Genomic DNA, 11,001 nt, shown 5'->3' with positions numbered 1-11,001 from the left:
AATTGTGGCATAGCTACTTCCCAGGGGAGTGGGATGGTTTCTGACTTTCTCCTCTCATTGTCTGTCTCTCTGGCCGGCACACACACCCTATGGTAAAAATCTAAAAAAAAAAGGAAGAAGAAAAAAGAAAATAGAAGAAATTACCTCAGGTAAGAGATGGGAAAATACATATGCCAAAATATTAACTGTGTTTGTCTATGGTCTCTCATTTGTACCTTGATGAGAGCAAGAGGCAATAATCAGATTGCTATTTTTTTTCTTATAATTATCTATTTAACTTTATTTATTCATTCATTTATTTTAATTTGGCCAGAGAGAGACACAGAGAAGGAAAGAGAGAGAGGGAAAGTGAGAAAGGAAGCCACCAGGTCCAGTACTGGAACCATGGTCGGCCATGTGGGAGCATCCAGCACCTTAACCACCACACCACCTGCTGGTTCCCAGATTATTTTATTATTCTGCTCTCACGAATGGACTTTAAAACTGTATTTAGATTGAAAGAAAAGTTTAGAGCCCTTTCTACACTGGCTAGTGTCTTTACAATCGTAGAATAAAACAGTTCTAGTAACATATTGAAGGTATTCATCCGCAACATGTTCATTCTATGATTACTGTAATGGTTAAAGCCTAATTCAGTCTGAGAAGGTCTGGAAAAGCTGCTCAGAAGTGCCACTGAACTGGTTTATCAAGGATCTGTAATGGAGGAGAGGAAGAACGAATTCTAAGTATAATGGATAGTGTATGAAAAGAGGAGGAAGCATTTAAGAGTTATCAAAGATTATACTCACTCATGATATTATATAGGAATTTTTTAGCTTCAAGTCTAGGCCATAGGGCGGGCACCACCATGCCCTAGCTTCAAGTCTAGGCAATGAGCTGTGAATGTTCTTTAAAGTTCTTTGTTCCAGAATTTTATGACAATGTGTTTAGAATTTTGACACACATGTCTGTCATGTGCAATTCTAAATATAAACAGTTGAACACGATCAGAAGAATTTGAAAAAATCTGCCAAAAATTCAGTCTCAAACAAGACTCATCATACAGGCATAAACATATGTGGTACTTACCTTGATTTATGCAACAATCCAAAAGTAAAGGTATCAACAGATTCTTTTGAATATCCAATGTGATTTTTTTCCTTGAAATTCCATTTTACTTAGTGCATTGCTAATAAGGTAGCATTTTTTATTCACAGAAGAAATATTTTATTGTAGACTTTTTAGAAAAGTATTTAAAAATTATTTTATACATGTATTTTTTTTCTTGTAAAAAAAAAATTGGCTATCGGAACCAGCAGTTAGCGTAATGGCTATGTCGCTGGACTCCCACGTAGTTGACCGCGGTTCGCGTCCCGGATCCAGTGGCTTAAAACTCATGCCGGGCGCTTGTGTGTGCGTGCCCAAGATCCCGAGAGGAGAATGGAGGAGAAGGGATTGCGGCGTGACCATTCCCCCTGGGGGGTGATTTCTCGCTTTCTGTCTCTATGTCTCTGTCTGGCGAGCGCACGCGCCCTATAGTGAAAATCTCTCTCTCTCAAAAAAAAAATTGGCTATGAGATCGTGTGTATTTGCTGAATGAGATGGGGAGGGAGAGAGAAAGTGAAAATACACCCCACAGAGGGAAAGTTATATTGCAATCCCTTCTCTCCATTTCTCTCACCTTTTGGGATTTGGGGTATGCATGTACATGCACCTGTTGTGTTTTTCAAGCCACTAGCTTTGGGACTCTAACCATGCAGTTGGCCATGTGGAAATATAATTCTTATACCAATACTTAAAGTTTTTTCAACAAAATTTAGTAATATCTGTAATCTTATCAGAGAAAACACTGATGTTCTGGGGTACCTCTTTCCAATCTGTTTTCTTAGATTTTTCTTAGATATAAACATCTGACCTGACGCAGTCAAAAGACCATACTAATTATTACAATTTCATTGATTAAGCAAAATACATTGAGCTGGTCTTATAGCTTAGTGATTAAGGAAGCAGGATCCCATAGGACTGACAGCAGTTAGAATACCAGCCCTCATTGCATGAAAAACATACTGGGAATACATGTGTGCATGTTCAAAATCCCAACAGGATGAAGAAATGGAAAAGAGATTGAGGTGTGACCACACCTGTGGAGGAATGCTTTCTCCCTCCCTCTCTCTCTCACAGAGACCCTCTGGAGATTCAAAAAAAAAAAAAAGTGTTAAAATATACCCAAAACAATCACCATGAAAATGCAAATCAAAATCACAATGAGCTATCATCTTGTTCCAGCTAGAATGTCTTTCACCAGGGCTGGCCTGGTAGCACAGTGGTTAAGTCCCGTGCACATGGAGCTAAGTTCTTCAGGGCTGACCATGATTCACTTCCTGGCCTAGGCAGCTTGAAAAACACACCACACACATGTGTATGTGCTCAAAATTTTGATGGGAAGAAGATATGGAAGAAAAGAAATTGTGGTATGCCATGCCCCAGAGTGGGGGATTTCTCTGGCAATTAAAAAAAATGAATGGTATTTATCAAAAAGTAAAAAAAATAGGGACCAGCAGATGGCATAATGGTTACGTCGCTGGACTCCCACATAGTTGATCGCGGTTCTAGTACCAGACCCGGTGGCTTAAAACTCATGTTGGGTGTGTGCGTGTAGGTCCAAAATCCTGAGAGGAGAATGGAGGAGAAGGATTGTGATGTGGCCATCCCCCTGAGGGGTGATTTCTCATTTTCTGTCTCTTTGTGTCTCCAGAGAACACAAGCACCCTATAGCAGAAATCTGTCTTAAAAAAATAATAAAGTAAAAAAATAACAAATGCTGGTAGGAATGTGTAGAATGAGAAACTCTTTTACACTGTTGGTGGGAATGTAAATTAGTGCAGCCATTATAGAAAATAGCATGGAGGTTCCTCAAAAACCTAAAAATAGAATTGCCATATGATTCAGGAATCCCACTAATAGGCATATATCCAAAGAAAGTAGTATGTCATAGAGATATCTACACTCCAATGTGTATTAGAGCACTGTTCACAATAGCCAAGATCTGGAATCGACCTAAGTGTCAACGAAGGAACAGATGAAGAAAATACAGTGTGTGTGTGTGTGTGTGTGTGCACTGTGTGTGTAAGCACTGTGTGCACACTGTGTACACACACACACAAATAGGATACTATTCATGGTTATGAAGAATGAAATTCTCTAATTTAAGGCAAGATGGATGTGTCTTCAGAACATTAAGAGCAACCACCCAGGCACAGACAGAAAAAATCAAATGTTCTCACTCATATAGGGGAATCAAGAAAGTTTACTTCATAGAAATTGAGAATAGAATAGAGGCTGGGAAAAATGGGAGGAGAGAGGTGTTGGTTAACAGATACAAAATTACAGTTAGAAAAGAGGATTAAGTTTTCCGGTTCTACAGTATAACAAAGTTACCTACAATTTTTAGTGACTTAACTATGTGTTTCAAGACAACTAGCAGAGAGGATTTTGGGTGTTCCCAGCACAGGTAATGATAAATGTTTGAGATGATAGATATGCTAATTACCTTGCAGTAATCATTATGCTTTGTATTTATATACTGAAAAATCCCACTGTACCCCATAAATAAGTCCAATTATTGTGTCAATTGCAAACTTTAAAAAAAAAAAACATACTTGAAACAAATATGTAAAATAAATTACAAAATTTTTAAAAATAATTATTTTATTTAACTTTATTTATTTCTAATTTGATGAGAGAAGGTCAGAGCAAGAGGGAGAGAGAGAGAAAGTGAGAAAGCAAGCCACCAGTCCAGGATTCGAACTGTGGCCGGCCATGTGGGAGGCCAGTGCCCTTAACCACCATGCCCCTGCTGCCCCCCAACCCAAATTCCAAAATTCTAACAGTAATTATCTTGGGAAAGACTGGAGAGGGCCAGGGTTGTTGAGGGAGTAGTAGAGGCAAAAAAGTTTTAGCTTTCTCTCTAATGTTCAAATTTCTGAAGAAGAATATATTCGGTGTATTTAAACTTAACTAAAAAAAAAGAAAAAATCCAAAATGAAAGTTGCCACATTTATAAAATAAATTTTGAAGGGGAAAGTTATGATGAATAGGAGAGAATTAATACTTAGTACTGGCAGGGAAAATAATTTCAGAAGCCTTGACCTGCCACTCTCTCACTCCTTCTACAATAATATCTGACTCAATTTCAAAACATTACATTGCTTCACTGATTGAGAAATATTGAAATCATCACTGTCCTCAGAGATTCAGGTGGTCAAACTGGTTTTTTATTTTTTATTCCACTCTAGAAATACGTTTCTGATAATCAACTTTCAGTGACTCTGAAAGGAAACATTGAATGAGACAACTTAACACACACATATATAACACATATAGTTTTTAAATATTTAGGACCACTTGGAGTTATAGCAACAGATGCTCTATACGATTAAATAAACCTAAGTATGTTTTCTTATTTATTTATTTACTAATAAATGATAGACAGCAGACACGCACATGTGAGAGTGAGGAAATGAGAATGAAAGAAAGAGCTGAACAGGGGTTCCCAACCCCTGGACTGCTGATTGGTGCTGGTCTGCTAGGCTGCACAGGGAGGGTGGGCAGCACGCCACTGAACAAGGCTTGGTCTGTGTTTGCAGCCACTCCCCATTGCCTCCACTGCTGCCTGGGCTCTGCCTTCTGTTAAGACAGTGGCAGTATTGGATGTTCATGATCGCACAAACCCTATGGTCGTGTAGTTGTTTCTTTGTATACTGCAACATGGAAGTGGTGGAAATGGGGTACACGGTAGATGTAGTGTGCTTGGATCATCCCGGGACCAACCCATCTTCCCCATAACCCAATGTCTGTGGAGGGACTGTCCTCCATGAGGCTAGTCCCTGGTGCCAGGAATGTTGGGGACTGCTGCTTTACAGGATCTGGTCATGCCATGATGCCCTTCCTCTGATCCTTTAGTCCATTGGATCTTGGGCACTTGTGCATGTGGCTGGCGTGTTTTAGGGTGACTGGACTGGTGTTTTAAACCACGATCACCATGTGGGATCTGGCTTTTCTTAAGTAGTACATTATCACTGTGCCAAGGAGTTAGACCTGTTTTCACTTCTATAGCATGCACAATTCACCTGGGATTTGGTGTCTAGTAGAGTTCATTCACTATGATGGTACTGAGAATAAAAGACCAAATATCAGGCAGATCAGATGACTGGGCCTCAGCATGCCCACAGTGCATAACAGGAAGTAGCTGTAGGTATTGTCAGCATGTGATATTTCATATGTTTCTTCTCTACACTAGACCTTTATCCAGTTGGATGGAGTGGGCATTTCTGCAGCCAGCATCCTATGTATGAAACAGCTAGAAACAAGAAAGAGATATATGAGGAATACAGAACTAATACACAGAAAAGCTAAGAACAGAATGGCCTGATATGCCCAAATTTTGCTTTTCTGGTGGCCCCATGTAAAGCCATTATGCTAACTGCTGGTTCCCAAAGTCCCATGTTTTTGAAGCTTTTATAAGGCATAGCACTTTTTAGGTGTGTGTGTGTGTGTGTGTGTGTGTATACATACATATATGTGTTGCATACATATGTATACATGTACACACATATATGTATGTATACACTGAAATATATGTATTTCAGTTGCTACAGGGTGTGAGTGCTCACCGGGGTGGAGTGGGGAGAGAGAAGAAAATGAGAAATTACCCCCCCAGGGGGGAGGGCCATGCAGCAATCCTTTTTCCTTCATTCTTCTCTAGGGATTTTGGTATGTACACACAAGTGCTTGGTGTGTTTTTGAGGCTTGGTGTGTCTAGGACTCAAACCACTCAGTCAGCTATTTGGGTTCAGATGCTTTAACCACCATACCACCAGTGTGTCCCACCTTAGAATATTCTTATTCAGTGGTTCTCCACCTGGTTAAACTCTCCCAGAAAGCTTTCTTTTTTCTTTCTTTTAAAAGAATTATTTATTCAATTTTATTCATTCATTCATTTATTTATTTTTAATTTGACCAGATAGAGACACAGAGAGAGATAAAAAGTGAGAATGCAAGTAACTAGGTTCGGGACTTGTACCATGGTTAGCCATGTGGGAGTGTCCAGCGCCTCAACCACCATGCCAGCTGCTGACCCCCCAGAAAGCTTTCTAAAACAACCCATTTATGGGCCTCACTTTCAGACATGCTGAGTTAACTGGTCTAGAAAAGAGCCTTGGTAACAGTGTTTTTAAAACTCCTTAAGTGATTCTGATGTATAGACAGAGCTTTAAAGCCTCAACACTCAGGCAATATCTGAGATCTGATATGGGGCATGAAGCTCAGACACAAATTCTTAGAAAAACATGCCCTGTTGCTTCTGTGCATATCCAAAGTTCAAAGTTAGAAGTTACAACCCACGGATTTGATTAATTCAGGATTAAGAATTAACAGGGTTTTGTTTTCCTTCCTGAACTAAGTCTGTTCTAGATCATCACTACAGTAGGTCACTAATCAAGAACGCTAAGCTTGGGAACCAGCAGTTAGCGTAATGGCTGTGTCGCTGGACTCCCACGTAGTCGACCGCGGTTCGTGTTCCGGAACCGGTGGCTTAAAACTCACGCCGGGCGCATGTGCGTGTGTGCCCAAGATCCCGAGAGGAGAATGGAGAAGGGATTGCGGTGTGACCATCCCCCCCCTGGGGGGTGATTTCTCGCTATCTGTCTCTATGTCTCTCTCTGTCTGTCTGGCGAGCGCACGCGCCCTACAGTGAAAATCTCTCCAAAAAAAAAAAGAACGCTAAGCTTTACCATTCTAGTAATGGCTTATGCACGGATGCTTTCCCCAATTTTTGATGAATGTAAAACAACCAAGGTACAGAAATCACAAGAAATATTTTAAAATACTCTTAGTAAAATAATCCATACTATGTCAAAACTTCTTGAACACACAGTAAATCATAGTGAAAGACAAAACTGAAAAGCAGAATTCACTTTGGTTGAGAAGAATATAATGCACATAATGGGAAATCCCAGCATTTTCCAATGACTCACAGGACAGTAACTTTTAAAAATTTTAATAATTTTCCAGTGACTCTTTAACAGTTCAGGATGCCAATGCTAAATCAGATTCCTATAAAGTACCTATTTCAAAGAAAGAAAATACATGAAAAACATTTACTTCAAGATAGTTTCTGAGGCTGACCCTGTGGTTAAAGGAGCTGAATCCTGCATGGTTGACCATGCTGTTCGATTCCTGACCCCGGCACACCTGATGTGTGTGCATGCACAAGTGCTGAAATTCTGACAAGATGACGAAATGGAGGAGAAGGGATTGCAGTGTGGCCACACCCCATGGGGGCTGTTTTTTTACCCCCTCTCCCTCTTTCTCTCTGTCTTTGGTAACAGTGTTTTTAAAACTCCTTAAGTGATTCTGATGTATAGACAGAGCTTTAAAGCCTCAACACTCAGGCAATATCTGAGATCTGATATGGGGCATGAAGCTCAGACACAAATTCTTAGAAAAACATGCCCTGTTGCTTCTGTGCATATCCAAAGTTCAAAGTTAGAAGTTACAACCCACGGATTTGATTAATTCAGGATTAAGAATTAACAGGGTTTTGTTTTCCTTCCTGAACTAAGTCTGTTCTAGATCATCACTACAGTAGGTCACTAATCAAGAACGCTAAGCTTGGGAACCAGCAGTTAGCGTAATGGCTGTGTCGCTGGACTCCCACGTAGTCGACCGCGGTTCGTGTTCCGGAACCGGTGGCTTAAAACTCACGCCGGGCGCATGTGCGTGTGTGCCCAAGATCCCGAGAGGAGAATGGAGAAGGGATTGCGGTGTGACCATCCCCCCCCTGGGGGGTGATTTCTCGCTATCTGTCTCTATGTCTCTCTCTGTCTGTCTGGCGAGCGCACGCGCCCTACAGTGAAAATCTCTCCAAAAAAAAAAAGAACGCTAAGCTTTACCATTCTAGTAATGGCTTATGCACGGATGCTTTCCCCAATTTTTGATGAATGTAAAACAACCAAGGTACAGAAATCACAAGAAATATTTTAAAATACTCTTAGTAAAATAATCCATACTATGTCAAAACTTCTTGAACACACAGTAAATCATAGTGAAAGACAAAACTGAAAAGCAGAATTCACTTTGGTTGAGAAGAATATAATGCACATAATGGGAAATCCCAGCATTTTCCAATGACTCACAGGACAGTAACTTTTAAAAATTTTAATAATTTTCCAGTGACTCTTTAACAGTTCAGGATGCCAATGCTAAATCAGATTCCTATAAAGTACCTATTTCAAAGAAAGAAAATACATGAAAAACATTTACTTCAAGATAGTTTCTGAGGCTGACCCTGTGGTTAAAGGAGCTGAATCCTGCATGGTTGACCATGCTGTTCGATTCCTGACCCCGGCACACCTGATGTGTGTGCATGCACAAGTGCTGAAATTCTGACAAGATGACGAAATGGAGGAGAAGGGATTGCAGTGTGGCCACACCCCATGGGGGCTGTTTTTTTACCCCCTCTCCCTCTTTCTCTCTGTCTTTCTCTGGTAAGTGCATATACCCTCTGGCAAAACAGAGGGAAAAAAGTTTCTGTTCAGGGAGCAATTGAAATACACAGTAAGTTGCATGTTTTATAGATATGTTTATTTTGCTTTTTGGTAAAAATAATTTTTTCATGCTTTCTAATAGTCATAGATTAAAGATATCTACTTTTCTTCAACACTAACCCCAGGGAAGGAAGAACAAATGTGGCAGGGGCCACAGAACTCACTAAGGAACCATCTTAACACTTTTTATATTGTGAATGGCAAGATAACGGGAGAAATCCAGCATATTACACTTATTTAGGCTTCTACACATATCAGCTTAAAACCATTTAAAAAAATTAAACATTTGAGCGACGGACACAGTGTCATTTCTCTGTCTCAGCTGAGGATCATCTTAAAATATCATCACTTTTAGTTTCTGTACTGGTTTAAACAAACAAAACAAAAGTTGGCATGGACTAAGGAAGAACTTTCAGTTTCATATACAGCAATATGTAGGGGCAACATAGCTTTACTGTTTAAGAACCTCTATTCAGTAGAAGGAAAATATGCATAAATTCTATGAACTCTTCTACTAGAAAGATGTAAGCTGTCACAAGGGAGCTGATAAAATGAAAATGTGAAATTCGGTCCCAACAGAATATGGGAGGAGCTGGCATTTCTGCTTTACCATTAGGATTACTATTCTTAGTATGAAAATTGGAATTGCAAGTTTAGCTAGACTCACCAATTCAATCTGTGAAAATGAAATAAAGTTCACTCTCTGGGCCAAAAGCCACAAGCAGCGGTTGGAAGCAAGAGGGCTACAAGAACAGAAGAAAAGAGATTCACCGCGTTGTTATCCAGAATGGGCTTCCCTGCTATGTACGTGGCCTCCTCCGTTGGGCTGTTGACCACCATGCCAGTGCTTTCATCCAAACCTGGAGGAGAAATGAAGCAAGTGAGATGGAAAACCTCAGTGACTTTATTTATAAAAAGAATAAATTAACTTTTTTTCTGCAAAAGAGACATTCTTTGAAGGACAATGACCTGTAAAATGACTTTAGTGGATAATTTATATGATAAGAGATATGGAACCCATGATTATGAATGGTCTCTTTGAATAAATGGGTTTCAGCATACCTCAAAAATATTCTCTCGATCTCTCTGAAATTCAGATGTGGGAGGAAGAATACAAAAAGCAGATAGGTATGACACCGGCAGGCTGAGCCTGCTTCTCCATGATTGCCCTCCAAGACCAACCAGAGTAGAAATCACGTCTGTGATCTCAGCACGAGATACACAAGGCCCAATATGGTGTGGGCACAAAGAAGTCACACAAAGATCTACTGAATAATCTCCCCTACTGCTTATATTTTTTTAAAAATCCATTCATAGAGCCCAAGTCAGAATAAATTCCGAGTTTTGTTTTTTTTTTTAAAGATTTTATTTAACTTTATTTATTTTCATTTGACCAGAAACAGAGAGAGAGAAAGTGAGAAAGCAAGCCACCAGGTCCAGGACTCAAACCAGGGTCAGCCATGTGGGAGTCCAGCACCCTTAGTCACCATACCACCTGCCAGCCCCAAATTCCAAGTTCTTTAAAAAACACATGTACCAGGGCTGGCAGGTGGTATAAAGGTTACAGTGCTAGATCCCACAAGGCTGACTATGCAGTTCTAAGTCATGGACCTGGAAGCTTGAGAATCAGGCTGGTGTGTATGCATGCTCAAGATTCCAAGAGGAGAATAGAGGAGAAGGGCCTGCAGTGTGGCCATCTGCACTGGGTGGCAATTTCTCACTCCCCTGCCCCACCCCTTTGTCTCTGGTGACCGCACGCACCCTGTAGCAAACAAAATAAACGACATGTACTCTTCGTGTATGCATAGGGTTAATGACCTTTTAGCGTGCAACAAAATCAGATCACTTCCTCCTTAGCATCTAAGTGAAGCTAACATTCTGACTGGTGGGGAGAGAAGCAAAAGGGCAAGCAGATTACCTTGGGGCATGAAGAGCACTGAGAAGACTGTACTCAGGGGAACTTGTCCAGCTTCCCAGCCTCTATGCAATGTCAGTGGAAGGCAAAAACATGGTAATGGTATAAAGTAAATATACCCCTAACAATATGTCAGTACGCTGATAGGACAGGCTGGCGTCAGAAGCCAAACATGGGACACACTAAAGAAAACCAACTCCCTCATGTCTCTTGAGAGTCTAAAAACTCAGTGGTGAAGACAAGCACTGTATCACAGCAGGAGAGCAGGTCCTATGTGTGTGGTCAGATCAGTATAATTCTCTCTCAGATGGACTTGGAAAAACCAACCAAAGGAGGTGCACTGTCATGATCTAATCCCAAATGTCCTGCTTTCCTTGAATTAGGTGATGGCCACAAGGAAAAAGCAACTATTTCCTGCATTACTATATCCTCCCTGCACAGCTCTCATCATTGCTCCACACTGTTAATTCTCTTTCAATTAATCTAACACAAAAAAATGAA

The 11,001-nt window shown here is 40.4% G+C and overlaps 1 protein-coding gene across 5 annotated transcripts in view; it reads right to left on the bottom strand.

Annotated features, from left to right (window-relative positions):
- Positions 1-4,231: 4,231 nt before the first annotated feature.
- The window catches only part of TMEM19 (transmembrane protein 19), a 26,905-nt gene continuing 20,135 nt past the window's right edge, over positions 4,232-11,001 (bottom strand). For 4 of the 5 annotated variants that reach the window (XM_014586920.2, XM_014586922.2, XM_027770925.1 and 1 more), the window contains one exon: positions 8,604-9,445. In XM_014586920.2, the coding sequence (XP_014442406.1) occupies positions 9,282-9,445 (164 nt within the window). In that variant the 3' untranslated portion in view covers positions 8,604-9,281. Of the gene's footprint in view, positions 5,339-8,603; positions 9,446-11,001 lie in introns of those variants that run through there. The other variant, XM_006146190.3, reaches the window with a different exon arrangement.

Source organism: Tupaia chinensis, unplaced genomic scaffold, assembly GCF_000334495.1.
Source record: "Tupaia chinensis unplaced genomic scaffold, TupChi_1.0 Scaffold000168_1, whole genome shotgun sequence".
In the NCBI taxonomy this organism is placed as follows: domain Eukaryota; kingdom Metazoa; phylum Chordata; class Mammalia; order Scandentia; family Tupaiidae; genus Tupaia; species Tupaia belangeri.
This window is presented reverse-complemented; position numbering and strand designations above follow the sequence as displayed.